Below are 23,289 nucleotides of genomic sequence, written 5' to 3' on the forward strand. Positions count from 1 at the left end.
CCTTACTAATAATAAGCTTTTTTATTTCTTTTATTGCCTTTATTAGTTACCTTAATTAAAGTTTATCTTTAAAATATTTATCTTTTAAAATTATTAATTTAAAATTAAAGATTAATTATATAAGTATATATTTAGTTAACCTAATAAATTAAAAGTCTTAATATTTTAATAACCTTAGTAAAGGACTTATTACTATATAAGGCCTTAAAAGATATAATAAAAGCCTTTATTATAATATCTATATTTAAGGTTATAATTAAAAGACTTATAAGATTATTAAAAAGCTTAAGAAATTAGTTAATAGCTTATAGAAGGGTTATATAAGGTTTATAGGTAAGGAAAATATATACTGCCTTTTTTATTACTTTTTCTAACCTCCTAGAGTCCCCTATTACAAACAGGGAGGCAAGATAAAACTTTTAGTAAGGACCTCTATATACAGGCTACTATTATATCTATAACGCTATAAGAAATACGCCATAAATACTATAAATAGTAGCTAAGCAAGATTAAGCGAGCCAATTAGAATAAAGTATACTTACCCTCTCAGTGCAATTAGCACTAAATTACAGTGCAGTTACAGCGCACAGACCACCAAAGCTACTGAAAATGGCCCCTACTTATGCCCAATACCATAGTACATAAGAGATGGACGATCATTTACGGCTTCTGGATTGGTGTCTCCCCCAATGGAAGCTGTGGAATCTAGGCCTTCTGCTTCTCGACGGAATGGAACCAAATGATGCAACAGCTGGGTTCTGTTGGTGCATTTTGGTGTCCTCTCCCCGATTTTTTGCACTCTTCTCTTGTCTCTTTTGGTGAACTCTTGTACAAAACAGTGAGCACCGACGTAATCGGCAGGGCCCTTTCTTCCATTCGAAGTCACCTCAGCAGCCACCAAAAGATTCAATTCTATTTACAAACCTTGGAACTCTCCTCTTTTCTCCCTCTCCCTCTCTCTCTACCTACCTATTATCGACCTAATAAGCCATCTCCATTCGCATCTATTCCTTTAGGGTACGAAAAACTTCAACGGCTTCTCTCCTCTTTTGTATATGCCCATGCCCATGCCCATGCCCCTCCACCCCCGAATTCTACTCCCTGCTCGTGCCTCAGACCTGTGACGCTATATCCAGCCACTGTCGTCAGTCGTACCAGAGCAGCCCGCTTCGGGATCTCCCGCAGAACAGCACCTCCAAGTCGCTGGGTCAGTCACTCACTCACACATTCACAGTCAACCACACGCTCTCAGTCGATATCTGCCCATACACGAGGGCACGCGAGATTGGAATAGGGAATAGATTGATAATCTTTCCCCTTGACAAATGCCCTTAATCAGTATCTTTACACCAAAGAATCGACAGTCCACATACGGCCCACTCTGATTAGATCTATCCAGGTAAGGAAACATCAACATCAATCACATTGCATCATGGATCGCATCGCATCGCATCACATATCTCTCCTCCCTACCAAAGGCCAAGATATGCACATTCTGTCTTTTCCGATACCCTTGAATTGCTTCTCTCATGTTCTCTCATTTACACCAGCCATTCCATTCCTTTTCTTTACCCTCCCCAATATGGACATGAATGTCTCTGGTCTACCTACCTAGGTAGTCTATTCGACCGGTCGCCTAAAAAAATGTGGTTTTTCCGCACTAAACACAACACCATCCCCCACTCATTCACTGTCCCGTCTCTGTCTCCTCGAATGGCTGGCCATAGCACATCACAGTCCAGTCGGTTTTGACGCCCTGCATCTGCTAGAGCGGCTCAACCCCACTCGCGATGGCTCGTCCGAGGATAATGGCTTTGAAGATGGCTACCTGAGCCCTGAGGTACCTTGCCTGCCTTACCTGACTTGACTACCTTACCTACCTACGTATCCATGAATGAATGAATGGGTGGATGGGATGGTTGATTTCGAATGGATGCAAATGGACCCTCCCTGTCCATCGTTAGCCCCTCACTTATGAGTTAACTGCCCACATACCAGCACCCGACATCACACACTTGTTAACCGCCGCCTTCTACCAAGCACAGGCCATATCTCTCAGGCCCTTATTTTGATTCTACTCTTCCTTGTGCTCTTCCTTGTGCTCTTCTTTCCTCGTTTCTGCCCTCTTTCTTGCTGGTCCTCTGTCTAAAGGTGTCGATATCTAGCTCCTGTCTTGTATATCGTCATACCCCAGGATAGCTGCAGCTCCCGCGAACTCAAAAAAAAAAAAAAAGGGACACCCCCTCCAATCAACAACCTCAGGTACAAGCAAACCCAACCCTTGGAATAGCGCAACGCAACGGCCACCCTTCTCCAGCTACTTCTACCGCCCTGACAGAAACCAAGCGTCACTCGGGCGCCATGGCTTCGCTTGATCTGAGACCCCTTGCCAGCCACTCACATCTTGTTCCATTCCGCTCCCGCGGTAACACCTCCAATTTTCAAATCTTTCCTCTCCTTGTTCGAGCTCAAGTCCAAGTCCAAGTGGCTCTAGCTGTTGAATCCTTGTCTTTGTTTGTTTCGCGCTCGCTTGTTTGATCTCTCTTGTGCCAGAGTTTCTAACCCCGAGGCTACCTAGGTTCTATCATTTCTTCTCTCAGATCGTTCTCCTCCGCGGACCCACGCTACTACGACCCCGGAGCTTCTCAGCACTGTCTCGATTCACCGCACCTACCTAATACATTTGTCCAAGGAATATAAACGAACACTACAGCCAAAATGTCGCCAACCGAAGAGAAGGTGGGCTTGATCCTGAATGCGAGTCGAGTACAGTCGCTAACAACCCCAACCCCAGAGTGACGATGTCGATTTCGGTGACAACATCGATATGACTACTTTCGAGCAAATCCTTGAAATGGATGAGCCAGGCGATTGTGAATTCAGCTCTTCTATTGTATTTGGCTTCTTCGATCAAGCAGAAGAGACCTTTGACCAGATACAGGAGGCATTGTGAGTTGAGAACATGAAGCGCTGCATAGATGGTTGGGAAAACTGGCTAATTTCTGACCTTGTGTCGACATCACTTAGGGAAGAGGAAGACCTTGATAAGCTTTCATCTCTTGGACATTTCCTCAAGGGCTCATCAGCGACCCTCGGACTCATCAAAATCAGGGATGGTTGCGAAAAGATTCAGCGTTATGGCAAACACGAAAAGCTCGACGGCTCTCCTGAAGATGACTCGGAGGTTTGTCTAACGCACATCAAAGACGCTTTCAAAGCTGTTAAAACGGATTACGCTGAGGTCGAGAAGCTCTTGAGGCAGTACTACGATTCAAGGGAATAACGCATTTATTCCCATCATCGCACAGCCTAGGAGATGTCGCGTTCACGATCAAATGGAGGCAGTCTTTTGCAGGCGTGACTTGCCACTTGGCTCTTGTCACGAAACCCCGATAGGAGCATTTTCGGTTCGACAAATACTTGTTGTGTTGGGTACATTCAGAAAAGGAAATGGCCGGGTTCATCGAAGCAGATACCCCAGGCCCTGAAATGGCTTGAGGCTTAGAGGACGGCCCGTCAGGTCAATGTCAATCATGTTGAAGGCGTTATGAGGTAGTGCGGAATGGCATCGAGTGTCTTTCCACCCCTCTTTGAATTGAACAGCCTTTTTGACACGCATTGTTGAGAGCAGAAGCAGAAGCAGACTTTGTAGATAGATTTGACAAAATGCTTGGGATTGGAGCAAAAGGTACTCTGACGCGCATTGGCCAAAGACTGCTATTCAGCGAGGTCTATCTATGTTCACTTTTCTCTTTTTGTTGAAACCTTAACGATTAGTTGATATGTGACTGATTAGCTGCATCTCTGATCTGACCCTGAGAGCTCTGACATTGGTGGGGTAATCTTGACACAGCTTAGGTTACCGTCCGTGATCTACGGATACAATTTCAGTTGATACGAACACCTGACATCATCGAGGTGTGACAGACCAATGTCAGATACGTTGCACATGGCGTGTTAGTCATTTCACAACCTTTAGAACTGCAGGGTATGCTCGACTTTTGAATCATTAATTCAGCCAGCGGAGTCCCACGATATATGCTTGTCGTTTCACTTGATAACCTCACCCAGGACAAGACACGTCGTAGACATATTGTCACATATCATCTATTCGCAGTTGCACTTGTACACTATCACTGAGGCTGATCGAGAAATTGCCCCAGAAAGACAAATTCGATACTTCAGCCATGCCGCCAAAACCAGTCAGGGTGTCTCCGACGCATTTCGTATGCATTCCCCTGGCCGGGCCGCAGCTTGCTAGAAGCTTGGCTGCTTTCCACACAGAAGTCACGAATCCTTCTGGCTTTGGTGTTCCACCGACTGCAGTGCGTCCACTCGGCACGATGCATCTGACACTTGGTGTTATGAGCCTCGAGGATGAGGGCGTTGAGCAGGCCAGTGAGGTGTTGAAGAGTTTGAAGTTGAAGGAGTGCCTGGCAAGTGCTAGGGCTGGAATGACATCGACCGAAGAGGGGCTTTCAATAACTCTCAAGGGCTTACATGCTTTTCAGAACGCCGAAAAGACTTCGGTGCTCTATGCGCCACCGGTTGATACGGAGGGAATTCTGCAGAGGTTCTGTGAACAGATCAAGGCGGCATTTCAGGAAGCTGGATTGATGGCCAAGGAGGACAGGCCATTGGTACTCCATGCAACTGTTGTTAATACAATTTATGTCAGAGATGGTCGCGGGAGAAGACGAGAGAAGTTGACGCTTGATGCCAGAGACATTGTCAGTTCATATGATGACTATGTCTGGTTGGAAGACATGCCCCTTGACAAGGTTACGCTGTGTCGAATGGGGGCGAAGAAGATTGAGGGGACAGACGACGAAGCTTATGAGGCCGTGGCTGAGGTCGGGTTCTAATCCTGAAGCCTGGAGGTTGCGTGAGCATCTTGAGGCGAATACTGCTTTGGAAGTCTTGGCCTAAGAAGCCTAGACATGATGTCTTGTTAGGCAGCTGAATAGCGATACAACCGAGAAATTTACTGATGAAACAACCAGCCACATAAGCAGAGTTTTCATTAGGTTGCCGCTTGAATCCTTTTGATATTTGACTACGGATTACCAACCATGTATCATGATGCTCAAAGGCTGACAGAGCGGCAACAGACCGCATAACCAGCAATATCGAATCAAGGCAGTAAATATCCGTAGAAGCTCCTAGATAACACAGAGGCTCCTTCCACTGACTGCCTAGAATCTGCTGTAAATTAAATGTTTCAAACTTATATTAATCCATGCCATCATAAAACTCGAACTATCTCGTTCATCTCACTTCATATCAGTGATCCGGGGTCTGATACTGGGTTCGCGACAAGCCGAATTAGCGCACCTTCAGTGGGCGGCCGCCTAGAATTCTAAGGTAGTAATCAAACGCTCACCTCCGGGCATCAAAATACAGGAACCAAACGTCATCTCTTCAACATAACGCCTACGCAAACCTCGAGCATTGCGATCCCATACAGCACTTGATGCCAGCGACAATGCGGAACCAGCACCGCCTGGCCTCGGACCCCACGACTTGACGATCCTCTGCAGTGGAGGGCTATACATCCGATCTTACCTTGTAGCAAAAGCTCCGCCTCGTTACCGCAATGAACACTTCTGAAAAGCGCCGTCCAGGGCCTGGCACCTCACCTGCCCATACCTTGCGCACCGGCGCCTCGAGCAACAATCGAAACAGCATGCCTGCTATGCCTCCCCGAGCTGCCATGGCCTCCAATGCCAACGCGAACCCCGAAGAGACCCTCGACAACCCCGGCGGTGCCCCGCTCAAAGAGAAGGAGAACGCTGTGACAGGCAGCGGGAGCACAAAGGAAAAGGAGCGCGAAAAGGAGCGCAAAGAAAGGAGAGAAAAGAGGGAGAAGAGAGAGAGGGAACGAGAACTCGAGGCTGCGTTGAAAGAGAAGGATGAGAGGATCGCGTATCTGGAGAAGGAGATGGGCATCATGGAGCGAGAGTTCCATCGTGAATTGGATAAGCTGAGCCAGAACGAAAGCGAAACAGCCACATTTTGGCAAGCGAAGCACAGTGCCTTGAACCAGCAATATTTACGGACAGATACTGAATTACGACTGCTGCGTGCCGAGGTTGAAGTCCGAGAAGGCGAACGGGAAGAGCTTCGAGAGGGTTGGGAGGTTCTACGACGAGAGCTCAAGGAGCGAGATGACGAGATTCGAGGTCTAAGAGGGCAAGTGCGTGGTCTGAAAGAGTGGGTGAGTAATAGCACAAGGACAGATGGACAAGAGTGCGACGAGGTGTTTGGTGATGGGATGGCAAGGTTAGGCAATGGATTGCAGAACTGGGTTATTGTGAACTTTCGCAAGGCCAAGATAAGTAAGTCGCATTGCCATTGAGGACAAGGTTGAAGAAGTACTGACATGTGCAGATCTGGAGAATCTGGATGAAGAAACGTTGGCTGAGGTCAATGATCTTGTGCCTATGTACGAGGAGCTTGTATCGACACACAAAGTTTACCTCTTGCAGTCTATTGTATCAAAGGTACTAGTCGAGATGGTCTTTGACGCCTACTTTGTCGGTCTATCAGAAGAGCAGACACAACAGTTTCGGCAGCTGGAAAAGCTCATTTCTTCATATGGTATGTACTTCACCACTCATAAGGGTCAATCACTAACTTTTGCAGCCGATTCTGATGAAGCCATAAACCAATGGCGCTCCTCCACCCTTTCACTTCTCCGAAGAGATGGCTCATCTCTTAAGGAATCAACATCATCCGTCACAGAAGCTATCCTAAGCAGAATAACCCGTATTCTCGATGCCCTTTGCGGCACATCACCATCCGAGGCTCGAGATAGCGGGCTACGAGTTCTTGTGAACAACTCAATCGAGCTTGCGCGCCTTGTCGCTGTTCAAAAGGCCGTCCTCCGTGTGAACATGCCCACCGTTTTACCACATCAAAGGGTCATGTTTGAGTCAGAGACAATGGAAGACTTGGGTGGTGAAGATGAAGAGTCTCTGACTGGGAGGGAGATTTGCTGTGTTGCTTTTCCTGGAGTGATAAAGCATGGCGATGAGCATGGTGGGCATTTGCAATATCGCAATGTCATTCTGAAGGCAAGGGTGCTGTGTAGCCCTGAAGAAAGTTGATATCACTGGCTTCCATCTTATCAAGGCAAGGCTTCGATGACGGCCTTGGTTGCTGGGCGATCTATAGAGTCCATTACTAGCATTTGCGTATATACTCTTGCAACTAACATTTCGGCAAGGTCGCATTCTACACGACATGCTATCAGAGGCGGCTCTCGCCACCTATGTACAGGATCTTTTGAAGAGATCTATTGCAGTTGACTGGCAGGAGTCGGTCTTTAGGGTTAGATTACTATATTAATGAATTACGAATATTATTGTCATAAACATGCTCTGGCCAATGATCGCCTGGTTGGAGGTCCGGAGCAAAACGGTATGGTTACACGAGATAACGATCATCGATCATGTAAGTATTCAAGGGAGTTGGTCTTGGTAAGGAAGATAAAAATCGAGAGCAATTGATTTATCCGTATAACCAGGACTATATTTTCCAAAGGTTTGTTGACTTTCATAAATCCATTGCAAGCTTCTGCTGAGCTCAAGTACGATACTTGGGGGACAAGTCGATGTGTATCTGCAGGTATTAATTAGTAGTATCAACGTTGGCTTATTACTAGAACATGCCACCATCGCATTGCATTCCTCGTTTGGCATCTCTACCTGGACACTTTGTCTGTCTACCCTACCCACATAGGGCTGATATCCGCTTCGGCAATGCATGCCAACTCATGCGTTCATATTACCTGCATTCACTCCATTACTTCACGGTTAATTAAGTTCGGTATGGGGAATTGGAATAGGATATTCGTATGGCAGCCTGCTTGGCGTGGAGATGTCTCAGAGCGGCATGTCGCATTGGCGGCTACCTTATCATGGTTGTTTGTCGTTGACTCATAAGGGAAAGCATGTTTTGTATCGAGATGGTGATAAACCGGGTATTAAGCTGTCGGTGCGTGCATGCGTGCGTGTATGTTTCGAGAGCTGTTGATAGAGTCGAAGGAAGGCTCCTCGTCAATCCCTAGATATAGGTATGATCTGATATTAGACGGAGGCCGAGCTGTCCATCGTCAGCTTAATTGCGTAAAGCGGAATATTCCAACGTAATTAGAATTGTGCATATGGTGATGCCCCCATGCCATGCCATGGGTGAGACTGTCAGACGGGTATTCTGATGGACAAGGGTATATCCTCCTTAACCTGCCAAGCGTCAAAGAGCTTAAGAGTCACCTCGACGCCATCTGATTTACGTACCTAGGTTGTCTTGAGCCTCAATTTTGGGGGAGTTTCTGTTTCCCCGCGCTCCAGCTTCCTCCAGAAATAGCATCATAACTATTCCAAAGGTCGCTTTGCCAACATATCCAACTCATTATCCCTCTCCAGGATCATGGAGTGCAAAGGCACTGAAGCCATTGATTGTCTTCGTCTTCAATCCGACCCGTGAATTGGTGTCACTCACACTCCGCGTAGTAAACCCATCACTGGTGCCCACGTCGTTGGCAACCAAGACGCCGTCACCTCCAATTGGTCGCTCTGCCTGCAATTATGCCGACTATCTTCGGCTTCGTCCGAGGCGTGTATCATTCTGTGACAATGGCATGCGGATGGACATGGTTCTCTGCATGCACTGAAGCCATGCACGGCTGCACTGCATTCCCAATGATTTCAGTGTGTTATCGTTCATCACGTTGCTCATGTGTTTGAAGGGTGATAACGAATAGGAAGCATCATTGACCGATGGGTGGTTCATATGAGGCTATCGACGGGCCGGTCCTTCGAGGGAGATGGTGTTCGTGCTGACGCTCAAACTTGGCGTGTTGAGCTAAGGTTAAGAAGCTCGAGTTTCCGGTTTCTTTGTTCTTCGCTGTCCATCTTTCCTCTACCTGCCCTTGTCGCAACAGATCAAAGGCGCTGCATCTAACTTCCTATCGCCCATTGTCCTGTCTTGTGTCCGTTTATCCATACCAGTCACTACTCGTGTTAGCATCTCAACACAAACTTGACAAACGTGTGACTCCATCACAAACAGCTCCCACTCTCTTCTCGGCCAGTTGAACATCCCTTTTGCCTTTGTTGTCTTCATCGTGAAAATGGGGGACCTCGCCAATGATATAAATGGCTTCATAACTCAGCATAACGCGAGGAGAGGACAACGCCATACTCGGAATGCTATCCCCGCCATGATCCCAAGTTATTATGCCCCAAGCTTGATGATCTCAGAGAGAGATAGCAATGGCACTCCTACTCAAAGCATCAGCATGTCAACCGCCAGTAGCTCGACATTCATGTCTTCCTGCTTCGACGGGCCAATTCCCCAACCCTCTTCGGTCTACACAGAACCTCCTCCAGTTGCCTCTTTACCGGAATCGCAGCCATATGTGACTCCGTCGTTCCTCACATGCGAGTTCCTCGGCTTCGGGGACTGCGATGTTGTGTTCGACCTGAACGATGAATCTCGCTGGATTGCACACATTGCGGACTTCCACCTTCGCAACATCTTTCCAACGGTGTGTATCTGCTGGTTCTGTGACCGTACATTCAGAGCATCCTCCCACAACCAGGAAGATGCTGAGACTTGCTATCGGAAGCGCATGCACCATATTGCGGAGCACTTTCGCAACGGTCTTTCGGGGCGGCAGATGCGTCCAGATTTCTTCCTTCTTGATCACTTGTACCAGAACCGGCTGATCAATGAGGAGATGTATCAGAGAGCAAGAGACTATCATGAAGCCTCCCAGGTCCAAATTCGGAACTTGTACCCTGCTGGTTGGAGGCCAGATCACCATAATCGGGAGCCGGCGGTGGTGGAAGCCAGTCGGTCAAGGCATCGGGGGTCGTCGACTCGAAATCGGGCGCCGCAGGGTTATTATCGCTGAGTGGAGAGGCCCGTCACTCGACGAGGCCTTTGGTGGCTCCAAGCATGACCAAGTATCGGGAAAGAACTTGAGGTCGTGTATGACATTTTTCTTTTCTTCTTGTGCTCTCGTTGGTGGATTCGTGATCTTGCGAGGAGGCTTTTGCCGTCCCGTTGTCTGGCCAGATTATCAGCACGAAGTATCAGCTTTTTGGAATATTTCCTTGAGATGATGGAATCACAGATCAGTATACGAGGGTTCTGCAGCTTGAAACCAGTAAATGTTCGTTGTTTGGGTGCGGATGTTGATGTCTTGTGGGGATCAGGAACATGTTGTACCGAGCATAGGCGGGTGATGGCAGATATTTAAGACCAAACTCCACACAAGGAAACGAGAATGAGTAACATTGGAAATGAAAACAAATGTGAAAAGGGGTCGTGAACTAGGCAGTGAAGATGCGTGAATGAGCGTGGCGATGCCTTTCCACGCTATGATTGGACTAGAGTGAGCAAGAGTCACCACTTACACGAGCTCACATGTAAAGACCTTTGCCCAGGCTCGAGCATACTTTAATGATAGTGGTGTCATCAATAAAGTAAACTATTATATTTATTTACGATAGGAGTATGACAGGAATGTCCCCATGCTTTATCAAGTCACGACGCTCGCCTCACACTTCCACAGGGTAGGACGTGCTTGGCTGGCCTCATTCATGGCTCATGCTGGTGCCCGAGCATAGCCTCACGAGTTCACAACCAAGGCGAAAGAAGAAGCTTAGGACTTCTTTTCTAAGTGGTGAAAAGTCTTATGTAAGTTTAGTATATCTTTATAAGTCTTTAGACCAGTTTACTTTTACACCCCAGCACCACATCAGTAGGTTTCTTGCTCCCTAGGCATATCCTAGCAGAGACTACAAACAAGCCCGTGCTCTACAAATGTGCAATTGCCGAAATACATACCTGGGTTTGAGAATGAAAGATTATCGGCATTTATATTGAGACCTTCTTGAAAGTACATGCGTGAGGTGTTGGTATGAACTAACATGTTATTATGCGAGAAGTTTTGAACGGCCGAACTTGAGAGTAATATAATTTCACATTCTGGTGCTTGTACCCTATCTGATCTGAATATCGTCTTGGGGCCGCCCAAGTTTCCCTGTGTGTTGGGATGGAGATCTTGGCTATGCGTTCATGTGTGACGTGAAGTGTAAGAGACCAACCTACCTATTTATGAAAGCCTTAGAATTGTTTCTGCCTAGAAATATGATGAGAAACCCTAAATGATGAAAAACATTGAACATGAACTGAACATAAACAGACTTTTGCAAGGTGGCGTCTTGAGTCCTACCAGAGACTTGGGTGATGTTTCTCTTGATCAAAAGAAGTCCGATTTCTGAGGGATGCCTGGTATGTAAGTGAAGCCTAAGGTTTCGAGAGTATGACCTTTCAATTCAAAGAAGGTATTGTTCCCGTATCGGCTATAAAGACGCGATATAAAAATGCCTCACTGAAAATCGCTTGTTGGTATATCGGGCGATATCTTTACAACTTTGCAGAAAACGAAGAGGAAGTCGAGAAGCGTAGTTCACCATCTCAACCGCTCTTTCCACTGTCGTGCAGCAAACACCAAAAGTGGATCGACTGGCTGGGGTATATGGACTCAATTTGTTAGCCCGTTTGTCAACATAAGACAACGTGTCCGAGTGGTTATGGAGACAGACTTGAATTTCATTTCGGTTATCTGTTGGCTTCGGCCGCGTAGGTTCGAACCCTGCCGTTGTCGATGTACAAATCTTTTTTCAATTCGTTTTGTATCTCTTTTTTACAACTATCTTTTCCTTGTTTCTGTTGTTTTGATGCACCAGCGTTGATCGCATGCCATGTCATTTTTGCTGCGAATCACTTGCGACAGGAAGGAACAGTGACTGAGTCTTGGTCTAATAATCACATTGGCATGCTAATTTCTACTTGTTACCACCAAGTGTAAGTGGCAATTCCTCTTGATCCGTTGGATGTGCTGCTTATGATGGAGAAGTGAGATGGTGTGTATGATTCATACCTTTGCGAGTTTTGACCTATCTGAACGCATGCAAGTCAACAGAGACTTTCTTCCACACACGAAAACCCCCATTGCATTAATATATTGATGATCTTGACACAGTGAAGATCATGGTCATCAACTTGAGACAGGATAGGGTTTGCGCAAGCCCCATATTTTAACCTTTACCCCACGATCGACCGTTGGAATCGCATGGCACAAGCCACGATCTGTTCACTGCCGGAAGGTACGATCTGCTTCGTAAGTGTCAAGTAGTTATACGTTTACCGGATTAAATGAGTATCGCCCGAGAGCCAGCTTACCCTCCCTCCAAAATCATGCATGACTCCCTCAGCGAACAGCAATGACTTTCTACAAGTATACAACAAATATGCTTGCGCGAAACTCCGTTGACAAACAAGAATGAGGCTTCAGACGAGAAGCCTTTGTCAATTTCTAGCGATAGCTATTGCGGATTTATAGCTATAACTGATGGAGTATGCCAACCCGGAACATATATAAAAGTGTAAGTAGATCATAAGTAGAGGTCAAGGTGTGCATGGGGGGGTACAACTGTTCGAGGTCAAGGACGTCTCCCTTGCTGGCGATTATAGAATCGCACTGACCGGTTACATTGAAGGTGCTCTCGTGCACTACATGGGTATTTCATCATTCAATTAGTGGGATAACTTCGTGGCTACCTAGACATAGAAAGCTCTTGGCTAGGAGTCAAAGCCAACCAGAACTACAACATTACTGCCACAGGATGGTAAACAACAAAGTGAATGCGGATTTTCATCTTATTTGAAAGTGGAAGAGGCGTGGCAAACGGTTCATCGCCGTGACTGGAGAGCGGATGGGGAATATCGTGTACTTCATCTATTATCCTGTCCACATTCCGAGGTTTGCATGGCACACCAAACATCGTAGCCAAACATGGTTTAAGGAGAACAAGTGCTGTTAAATAAAAGCGAATGCATTATATCCGGAGCTGGTACAAAACCTACATATTACTTTGAGGTTTATGTGCCTGTGTTGAGTCAGAATCCGACGTGGCCCTCCTCATTATGTCCCATCATGAGTGTCGTCACATCTAATCACTTCAGCTCATGAAGCTTATTATCTGCAACAACTGGTAATATAACCTCAAGAGTTACTATAATTCAGCCTTATGCTATTGTAGCTTACTATCAAGTTGGTATTTCGGTTTTGATTTTCACTTTATCCATATTGTAAAACAGTTACTATTCCGGCATTATCTTCTATTTTGCGTCAAGACCTATTTTTACAGGCTCATGAGGCCCTTAGGCCGTATGCTTTTGTCTCATTGACTTAGAACAAGTTCGGTCTAGGTAGGTATGTTTGATGGTTACTACTTACCTTATTCAGGCTCGTTCTTATCTCCTATTACGTTCGTCAGTGTTGAAGGGCAGGTGCAGTTGGCTTACATCTGCCTGCCAGTGCTGAACTCCCTTCACCCTCAAGTACTTAAGCTGCCTTCCAGGTTAGGTATGGAGTGAGGAGCAGTTTACCTGCCGAGGGGTTGTCCTTTATATTTCTCTCACAACTCTCATTTGCCTCCTTGAAATGCAACAAACCATCATCTTCCACACGAGAAGCTCGACCTATCTCAATGAGATCCAATATGACGAACGTCGCGCCACAATGGCTACCGTGAGTTTTTGCTACATTCATCTTGCTCTTCTGTCTGCGGTCGTGAGTATCTCACTGGACTTTTCCTCGTCAACGAAAGTCATCTCTTTCTCCTCCCCTTCCCCTCCACCATCCCCACGACGTCCTTAGCCCAAGAGTACTGACACACTATATAGGATCCTCTGGACAAGGGGGGAGCAACCAGTGGGGTGGGGGGGAGGCCAAGGTTCAACTACGAGCTTTTTAACCACAACGACTTGGACACCAGAGGAGGCGAGGCCCTCTCCCAAGGCCAAGCGACTCTTTTGTTCTGTTTGCCGCAAAGCCAACCACACAGCCGATGCCTGTTTGTCGCTCCGTAAATAGTTATCCATTTATGCGGAATTATGCAATCACTAACTACCAGCAGCGGGCAATATCATGATCATTTCCGGTGGCTCTTCTGTCACTCCCCCTGGGACCATTGTCCGAATCGTAAGTTTTCACCAATATCAAGTCTAAACTGTGACTAACTCTTGATGATGTTAGGGAGAAGGTCAGCAACCAAAGAGTCTCTAAAAAAAACTAAAAAAGAAGAAGGACGAAAGCACCTAACTCCAGAAGAAGGTGGAGGAAATGGCCCTCGATGAAAAGGACTAGTCTAAATCTCGTCTAACACACGTCGGTCTGCGGATTTTTCCTCCGGGATCATGTAAAAAAGCAAAAACGAAAAGAAAACGAAGAATAACAATAAAACACCAGAGAAGAAGGTCGAAAGCATGCAGCCACAATAAATTTAGAGTATATTTCCTAAGTTTAGGATAAATTCGGGGTATTGAGTGCCTAAATCTACAAAACCATGAGAAAGATTATCAAAACCTAGGGTGGATGGACTAAGTGTAGAGTCACAGGGTGTAAGATTTGAGGTGTCAGCTGCGCCTATCATCGTTGCCGTCCATTTCCCCCAATCAGCCGCAATATATGTTTGCTACCCGTTTCAAACAACGGCCGATGCCTGACGAAGCGGCCCCTGATCTCCCTCCGAGGGTGATGTCCCAGGAGTGAGACGTCAACCTTTTTATATCTAACATCGTACTTGACCCACCGCTCGAGGCCAGGCACACGTACTCCCAGAGTCGGCAGCGCAAGAAGTGTCAGTATCGTACTGATATGCTGAGAATATGGATCCCGCTTGCGTTCGACACCGTAGATAGCGGGGAGTGTGTATCGAATCTTTCCTGGCGCATAGTGCTTGAGCAACTTCTCCAGTCGAGCCTTTCGTAGAGGAGGCAGCGCCTTGCGGAATGCTTTGGCGAACTCTGCACGATAAGGGTGGACCTGCCACATAGGCCATCTGTTACGTCCAATGCGTATCCAGAAACGGCCATCGAACAGCTTGCATCTCGCCCATCCCTTGTGACTGAAAGCCTCCGGGGAATCCGTGAACTCCTCCTCTGTGTTTAGAGGGGGTGACAAGTATGACGGAGGCAAGTATAGCTTTGCAACCGGAAGGGGTTGGGTTGATGTATAGGGGGCTCTGGAGAGTAGCCATTTGATCGATGTTCCTCTGACTATCGGATCGAAATACACACCAGCGGCGGTGAATGCTTTGGGTATCGTATTGGCATCAGGAGCCATGCCAGGGACCAAAGTATTGACAACTTTTTCGAGATTTGAAAGGGGCGGGAGATGGTACTCAGGGGTGACAAAATCAATAAGCTTGCGGATTGCGATGGTCATGACAACTCTCCGATGATCCTTGCGTAGTTCGTTATTAGGATGTAAAGAGCGTCTTTTGAATCGTTTGTTGAAGCTGCGCAGCTTTGGAAACTCTACCAGCAAAGTTCCCACATTTGGATCAAAACTTTTGATAACGGCCTCCCGAATAAGATAACGGCTGGCTTCTGCTTCTTCAAGCTTAGTTCTCTCTTTTGATCTCTTAGCTAGAGAGAGGATAGAAGGCTTTTGCAAGGTTTTTGGTAAGGCATGGTTTCGAACCAGATGTCTGATGGCGTTTCGAGTCGTTAATGTAGGGTCCTTGTTAGTCGCATCTTCTACCCAAGGGATCTTATTCGCTTCGCAGGTAGCAATCAGTCTATCCTTGTCAAATTCCATAAGAGGCCGATATATCATGACACCGCCATCCTCAACTTCCAAGGGCTTCAGGAATGGAACGTCGGAGACTTCACGGACCTCTTCCGATCCCGGGTACGATTGAACGAGATCTTGAGGGAGATCTTCCAAGAGATTGGCCTTTTCAAGGGTCAACTCGTCACGAATTCTACGTCGTAGACGTTTCAATTCTTTCAGAGCTGGTCGGAAGCTGAGTGCAGGGGTTGATCTGAGCTGGTCGTCGAGAAGACCACTCTTGTAGACACCATGTAAATCGTAGCATTCGGGTATCGAATTAGCCTCTCTTATCCCTTGCAGACCTCGGTATCCATGCCCTCCGAGTAGTCGCATGAGGACTGTCTCATACTGGTCATCACTGTGGTGCGCAAAGAAAAGACTGTTGGAACCATGATAGCTGCAGTACCGGCCTAGTGCGCGATACCGGTAAGTACGAGCGAGGCCCTCGACATTGGGGAGTTGACGAGGGTCAAGACCTTGACGTTTCTCGTCTCTCCACGAGAGAGTAGAAACACTGGCCTTGATATCAAGTTTTCGCAACTCCTTGGTAACCTCTGACGCTTCATGGTCGCTTCCGTCACGTAGTTTGTGGTCGACAACGAGAGCTAGAACGCCATGGACTGGGTTGTCTGCGACTTTCATGCCGCGGAATGAGCGGACAGCTTTGGTCATGAGAAATGCGAGAGCCATTGAATCTACGCCCCCACTGATAGCCAGTACTAGAGGAGAGTTAGTCACATAAAAGAATGCAAAGCATTGGGCCAGTTACCTATACGCTGTGGTCTCGCAAAGCGAGCGGTTGGGTACCGAGGACGGCAAACAGCGTCGACGGCATCTTTGAACTCGCTGATTTGAATTGGCCGCGGGGCATGATGAAATACACGAAAGGCCGTAGTCATTCCATTATATTTCTAGCGAGCCTGGAGCACAATTGGCGGACCAGGTCTGAAGCTGAAGTTGTTGCTGATGCGAGCGTAGAGAAAGGAAAAAGTGGTGATGCCGGGTTTCAATTGAAGCTTGGGTGGGTCTGATAGTTTGAATTCCGTCCAAGCTACCTACCTTGGTGGGGCCGAGCGGGTGTTTGTATCACGACGGCACGGACGGGAGCCTCTACGAGATGTACTTGATAACTCAAGAGTAAATGATTGAGATTCTTGAAATAAGGGCCTTGATCTTATATATGGAAATATCTCGGCAAGCTTAATATAGCTCCACGTAACTGAGGCAAACTTGGGTAAGTCGAGAGTATCCTGTGATATCTTAGATATGCCTACTCCGTAGACGACTTTAAGATGAACGTAGTAACGGGACTAACTTATCTGCTGAGAACAGTACAGAGTGCATTGATAATTGAGACAAAGAAGTTCATTACCCAGTAACAAGACCAAAGCACTCCATTAATCTTGGCACCCCCATGTTGACAACAACTACCTTAGGCATATGTATGTATGTACTGTCTCGCTAAGAAACACCGTGAACCAATCTAGAGTGATCGATCAGTGTCGCTCAAGGCAGTGATCGACCATAGAATCACAAGCTTCTATGTTAGAGACAGCGCCGTTCACCCTGTACAACGGTCAACTGCGTTAGTGCACTATAAACCAGCCACAGGTACCTATAGTTAGAAACAAAACACGACACAAGAATTAAGCTTTTGGTAGGTAAATAAACAACAATCGTCATATTGGAACCCATCAGTCACAGTCTGTCACAGGCTATCACAGTCTGCCAGTTAGTATCTCCTCAGTACAGGCCTCCAATAACGTAGCAGTCAGTGACAGGTTCGTCGTGTCCCGACAAAGACTCTCACTAAACCATGCGGGTAATAACTAAAGAGAAGAGACCCTCATCAACCCCTGTCACCGTCTCAAATGATTCGCCTCCAAGGCATAAAAGGGCCCCTAACGAGAAAGGAGCAGAGACAGCCTTGCCAGTTTGAGTGGAGTGGGAAATGCATGTTTTGGATCATGGCCCATTACCTTGAATTCTCTGGTTGTAGCGGCCTCTTGTTGTCCTCGTGCCACCATCACAGGTTATCCTTGTCTTTACTGTACCTACATACATACAAACAGGCCTAAGTCTGTACATCCATTACACACACAGTCACGTAGGTATTGCCCTGTCTCGTCTTGTTTATTTTTACTGCTTCCTCTCAACTTTTACCCTCAACTCAACCTCTTATCTCCCACTGTCGCGTTATAACTGTTTCTCGGCCAAATATTGTCTCGTCGCTCCGCAACAAACCAAAACATCCCGCCCCATGTGATTCACAATTTACTTGCATCTTTCATCACCTATACCAGCCTCATTGTTAGCTCTTCATCTACCTTCGCTCCGCCACAGCCGCATTCCCGAGCCTCACACACCCCCTGCGCGGCTCTTAATCATCACCTTCGCAATCTTTCAATATTGAAAAAGCCCTCATGGTGTCCACGCTGGAGCCTCCAACCGCCTCCTCCGTCTCCCGCCGCGGTCCCTCCTCTGTCGTCTCCCGTCGATCTCAATCAGATTCGCGATCGAAACGCTACAATCGTTCTCATACCGGCGGGACCTCTCACGCTCTTCACAATGACTTCCCGGTGTTTAGCAGTGGCGATGTAGAAATCATAGTCCGCGCGCGCGATACGCCTCCCGATGCTGCTCCCGTGCAGAACAGATATCTTCTCCATCGCCATACACTCACGCGCTCGAGTGGTTTCTTTGAGACCAGCACATCAAGCCAGTGGTCCCGCGCTCGCGCACTACCGGCTGGCAATGAGCTCTCCCGCATCGGAGAGGACGGGGAACCGGATTCTGTCAGTGCAAGCGAAGTCAGCTCAGTGTCGCAAAGAGGAAGCATCCATCCACCCAGGAAGAGATGGCGATACGAGCTGGACCCCAAGTCTGGACCAAACGATATCCCAATGCTGGTCCAACGAGACGAATCGTCGCGAGATACTACACAATCCTTGTTTGGTCCTGCATCAGCCCCCCCTGCAGTCAGTGCAAGAGACGCACGCTCTCAGAGTCGCTCTAAACACTCCCACTCACATTCGCGATCGCTGTCCAATTCGTCGGCCTCAAGTGGTTTCTTTCGCTCCGTCGCCAACCTCAGTCTCTCATCCAACCACCCACCTCCAGCCCAAGAGCTATCGCAAGCGGACGAGGACCTTTTGCGCGACTACGACAACCTCTTTCGCATCTTTTACAATTACCCGCCCAACCTCGATGGTGTCAATGTCGCAGATGCCTATGTCCAATGCAAGAGCTTGCTCAACCTCGCCGACCAATATGACGCCCTTGCTGTGGTGGGACCTCGAGTTGATCACCACATGCTGCAGTTCCAGTCACGGCTCTGGAAGCAAATCGCCAAATACCCAATCTCATATCTCCGCCTCGGGTACCTAGCTCGCAGCAGGGTGATATTTCAGGAAGCCCTGATTCACGTCGTTGGGCAGTGGCCGGTCGGGGAACGCAGCCTGCGTGCAGCCCTGCCCGACATTGTCTTGGATATTATTGAGGACAAGGTTGACGAACTGGAAGATACGGTCGGTCGCATCGAGGGACGTCTGTACCGTCTTGGGCTCACCAACAGCCGTGGTGAACGTGTCGGCCCAAGCAACAACTACCTCGACTGGCTGTCCGTAAGCCTCTTCCGCCAATGGCTGGCCGACAACACCTCTCCGCAGCCGCCTCCCGATCAGCGACGCAGGACGACCTCTCGTGACGGCGGCCGCAGCGTCGCCGCCTTACCCCCCGCAGCCCCGCCGTTGAATTCTGTAGGTCGTGCATATCGCCAACTCGGTTCGAATAATCCCGCATCTTTCCTCGGCCACGATGACTGCAAGCGCTTCCTCAAGCTCACCCCTGAGCTCTACAGCCGGGAGAACCTTCGGCGATTTGAGAAGCGTCTTGATGAGCTCAAATCAATGGCACGAGAGATCGTACGGCCCCTCATGGGCAGCAATCTCGAACTCGATATGGGTGGTACCTCGCGCACCCCCGATAGTGTCTCTTACCTCACCTGCATCAACGTTGGGAACCGAGACCTGCCTTGGGTAATGGAGGATCAGACAACGGTCGGGCTCGTCACCAACTGATGTGGGTGGGTGAGTGCGTTATCAGCCCGGGATTGGGATGAAAGCGGTGGTGGTTGCGTTGATGCAATGCAACGATTTTTATGACCTGATGTTTCTACTTTTTTGGATTCTTGCGGATACCCCATGCTTGGACATACTGTTGAAATTCCCCTTTTGTTTGTCTTATGTATATTCACTGCTGTCTGGAACGATTTAACTAAATGATATCTCACTGGTATATTCTATATAGACACGGAACAGCCAGACGCTGGTTGGCCTGAGGACAGTCGATATGACTCGGATGGAGCTGAGCTCTGTAATCAAATTGATAAGTGTTTGATGTATTCTGCAGCCCTTCTGTGGTTGTATGTGCACTTCTGTGTGAACTGCAAGGCCTGAACTGAATGGTACCATCCCTCGAGACTGCTCTAGCAGTGGTGTTATGAATTCTGACCACAAAGCTCAACATGTTTGTCTCAAAATATTAACATTAAGCCATTATAAAAGCCATCCCAAGTTGGTTATACTGAACTTATCCGGGTCTGCGTGCTTGTTAGATTTCATAAGAGTCATGCCGCATCGTTTCCTTCCCAGCTCAATGTTCAAAGTAAACAGTCCAGCAGATTACAACAGCGCGTGTAGACAGTGGTATTTTAAATGACATATTCTTATTAATTAGGGTATTACGTGAAGAGATGTTTGCGTGACCATCTCGTATCACGGTATACTAGTGGTATCTATCCAAAACGACATTTTTGCAAACCCGCTAGACCACCATCATCCAACGAGCCCAAGTCATGAAACGCCCTTTTCCAAGCGTGACCCGAAAACTCCATCAGACGTTGCTAGTTATTAAATACGCAAAGATATGTGAAAATGGTTATGAGACTTAAGCGCTCTCCTTGTTGGCTCCGCTGGCCACACTGTCACGGCGAGCGACGACAGCAGCCAGGGCGGTATCGTTGTCATTCTCCTTCTCGTCTTCCTCTGCAGAAGAGCCAGAGGCAGGGGCAGCAGGAGCGGTAGGAGCATACTTGCTTCTCTGACGAATCTTGGCACCGTAACGGTAGAAGATGAAAGGGATCGGTGCGAGTACAACGGCGACACAGCCAAGAAGGGTAGAAGCGTACTGAATACCCATGCCGTCAAACATTTGACGGGCGAACAGAGGGAAACCAGCACCGCAGAGAGATCGAAGGAATGTGTTACCGGCAATGGCAGAGGCGGCGAACATGAGGTAGGCATCGACGAGGTAGTTGAGGGCCTGGAGGAAGATGGACATGAGACCGAATCCAGTGAAGAGACCGCTGAGAGTGGGAACGATCCAGTGAATGTCCTTGGTGTATCCAGTCCTAGAAGACGTTAGTATTCTGTCAACTGCTGAGTTTGCGAGTAACTTACCATCCAAACCAGAAGATGCCGATGGCAAAAGCAACACCGCCGGCCATGATGTTAGGCAGACGCCATTCGGGAACAGGAATGCCATTGTTGGCAGCAAGCTTGCGAATGTACCAAGGCTGTTGAGCAATGACTGTAGCACCAGCGATAAGCTGACCTACAATCATACCGAAGAAGCAAAGACCGGATTGACCAGAGCTGAAGCCGTGGACGCCAACAAAAACAAGAGGGTAGGCAGTAAGGAAGAGATAGAGGAGCCCATAGATGAAACTCATGTAGATGGAAAGCAGAAGAATAATGGGCTCGGTAAAGAGCAGACGCAGAGGTCGAGAAAAGTTCTTCTGGACGAGCTCCTTGAAGTCAACCTCGATTTCTTCTTGCTTGGCATGGATACCCCAGTTCTTAGTGCGACGTCGCAGATCAGCTGCCTTGGCGATGAGAATAACAGGCGGGTAAGTCTCCTCCAAGAAGATGATGTCGAGAATGAGAGCAGTGAAACCCATGATAGAAGCAAGATACTCGGTCCAGCGCCATCCAAGGTGAGACTCAACAATGAAACCACCGATGAAGGGAGCCAGAAGAGGACCAGTAAAGACGGACATGGAGAAGAGAGTAATAGCAGTTCCTCGAGTACGGTTGTCAAACATGTCGGAAAAGACAGCAGCAACGACTGCTAGAGGACAAGCACCGAAGAAACCACTGAAGAACCGGCAGAGAAGAATAGTCTGGATATCCTTGCCAGTTGCGCAACCAATGGAGAAGACAGAGAAACCAAAGATGGAGATGAGAATTGGAAGACGACGACCGCGCAATTCAGACAGAGGAGCCCAAAGCGAGGGACCAAAGGCAAAACCAAGCACGTAAAAGGTCGTCCCCAAAAGACCGACCTCGTTGCCAACGTGGTACTCATGAGCAACAACCATAGTCGCAGCAGAGAAGATAGAGGATGTGAAGGCAGATGTCATAGTGGTGAACCCCAGGACAGCAGCCGTGATAAGCTTCTTCCTCAATGGCCAATTCTGCGAATGCATAGGATCATTGGGACCATCGAATTCAACAACATACTGCTCCTGTTCCGGTAGAGGAGGAGGATACGGCTTTCCAGCGCCAAAGTTGGGGAGGGGCTTTCTTGAAGCTCGCGACGCTGTGCGGGAACGAAGACTGCCTCCGACGGTGGCATTGTGTTGACTTCGAGCTGTTTGTATTCTGCTGAGTTCCGTAGGATGACGCTCCAGGTCGTTCTGGGTCGAGATACGGCTGATGCTGTTGTATTGGCCAATTGAGCGGCTTCGTCGACGTGCTGAGTTCTCGGAAGAGGATGAGGAGACGGTTGATGCGGAGATGACTCGTTCTATTTCAGCACTGTCGCGCTGTTGGTATCGCTGAGGAGAGGCAGCGCGTTCAGCGTCTAGCAGCTCCTGATCCACGATATTCCCCGCCATCTTGACTGTGTATTTTCGTCTTCAGTTCAGCTGAACAAGGAAGTCAACTGTCGAGAAAACTGGAATTGGTGAGTCTAGAGAGGCGTGCGGGCGTCGATATATGTATAGCGTCTCCGTCTTGTCGCTGTAAGCTGCAGCTATGACGCTATAGGCTGGCGGGCAAAGGCGAGAATGGATGGATCGCGACGCTAATGAGATGATTGTACGAAAAAGGTCAAGCCGAGGTCGTATGCAGGTAAGACGTTGAGAGGTTCGAGTCAGAGGAGGAGAGAGAGGGAATTGACTCGATTACTTTTCAGTATGATACAGCCTGTATCTAACCTAGGCAGAGAATAATAACAGCAGAACAGAACAGAACCGGGAGATGATGATCCAAGGGGTGATGCCATCTATAAGTAGTGACAAGGTCCACTGTAAACAAAGTCCCAGTCCCAGTGCCAATCTCTTCCAGAACGAAAACGAGATCCATTACTAACTATCGACCCAACGCAAGCACTAACAGTCCTCAATCCCTGGCAACGCAGAAAAATCTTCTGTTCTGTACCCTCTTTCACTCGGAAGAGGCCCACTTGTCTTCGGCATCCACGCTCGGCACCGGCGCCGGGACAAGGCCCGAGCTGCAACAAGGGGTTGTATATCCGATAAAAGTATACTATATCCGTTCTGATCCTCTAGCTGATGCACGTTGATT

The 23,289-nt window shown here is 47.9% G+C and overlaps 7 protein-coding genes across 7 annotated transcripts; 5 read left to right on the forward strand and 2 right to left on the reverse strand.

The window, feature by feature from the left end:
• Positions 1–2,718: 2,718 nt before the first annotated feature.
• Positions 2,719–3,283, forward strand: FSUBG_4273 (multistep phosphorelay regulator 1; the record flags this gene model as incomplete). Its single annotated transcript, XM_036682245.1, has 3 exons — positions 2,719–2,739; positions 2,795–2,949; positions 3,028–3,283. 3 exons carry the CDS (start codon positions 2,719–2,721, stop codon positions 3,281–3,283), a joined length of 432 nt encoding a protein of 143 aa, XP_036540094.1.
• Positions 3,284–4,187: 904 nt separating this feature from the next.
• FSUBG_4274 (uncharacterized protein) lies at positions 4,188–4,865 on the forward strand (the record flags this gene model as incomplete). Its single annotated transcript, XM_036682246.1, has 1 exon — positions 4,188–4,865. The coding sequence occupies one exon, from the start codon at positions 4,188–4,190 to the stop codon at positions 4,863–4,865; it is 678 nt and encodes a 225-aa protein (XP_036540095.1).
• Positions 4,866–5,596: 731 nt separating this feature from the next.
• On the forward strand, positions 5,597–7,109 carry FSUBG_4275 (uncharacterized protein; the record flags this gene model as incomplete). The annotated part of the gene is made up of 3 exons (XM_036682247.1): positions 5,597–6,338; positions 6,391–6,600; positions 6,646–7,109. The coding sequence occupies 3 exons, from the start codon at positions 5,597–5,599 to the stop codon at positions 7,107–7,109; spliced, it is 1,416 nt and encodes a 471-aa protein (XP_036540096.1).
• A 2,027-nt stretch (positions 7,110–9,136) lies between these two features.
• On the forward strand, positions 9,137–9,922 carry FSUBG_4276 (uncharacterized protein; the record flags this gene model as incomplete). Its single annotated transcript, XM_036682248.1, has 1 exon — positions 9,137–9,922. The coding sequence occupies one exon, from the start codon at positions 9,137–9,139 to the stop codon at positions 9,920–9,922; it is 786 nt and encodes a 261-aa protein (XP_036540097.1).
• A 4,520-nt stretch (positions 9,923–14,442) lies between these two features.
• FSUBG_4277 (tRNA(Ile)-lysidine synthase) lies at positions 14,443–16,571 on the reverse strand (the record flags this gene model as incomplete). Its single annotated transcript, XM_036682249.1, has 3 exons — positions 14,443–14,463; positions 14,699–16,419; positions 16,508–16,571. 3 exons carry the CDS (start codon positions 16,569–16,571, stop codon positions 14,443–14,445), a joined length of 1,806 nt encoding a protein of 601 aa, XP_036540098.1.
• Positions 16,572–18,123: 1,552 nt separating this feature from the next.
• FSUBG_4278 (uncharacterized protein) lies at positions 18,124–19,779 on the forward strand (the record flags this gene model as incomplete). Its single annotated transcript, XM_036682250.1, has 1 exon — positions 18,124–19,779. The coding sequence occupies one exon, from the start codon at positions 18,124–18,126 to the stop codon at positions 19,777–19,779; it is 1,656 nt and encodes a 551-aa protein (XP_036540099.1).
• An 868-nt stretch (positions 19,780–20,647) lies between these two features.
• Positions 20,648–22,598, reverse strand: FSUBG_4279 (fluconazole resistance; the record flags this gene model as incomplete). Its single annotated transcript, XM_036682251.1, has 2 exons — positions 20,648–21,110; positions 21,160–22,598. The coding sequence occupies 2 exons, from the start codon at positions 22,596–22,598 to the stop codon at positions 20,648–20,650; spliced, it is 1,902 nt and encodes a 633-aa protein (XP_036540100.1).
• Between the last annotated feature and the right edge of the window lie 691 nt (positions 22,599–23,289).

This window comes from Fusarium subglutinans (assembly GCF_013396075.1).
Source record: "Fusarium subglutinans strain NRRL 66333 chromosome Unknown NRRL66333_c0000039, whole genome shotgun sequence".
Taxonomy (NCBI): domain Eukaryota; kingdom Fungi; phylum Ascomycota; class Sordariomycetes; order Hypocreales; family Nectriaceae; genus Fusarium; species Fusarium subglutinans.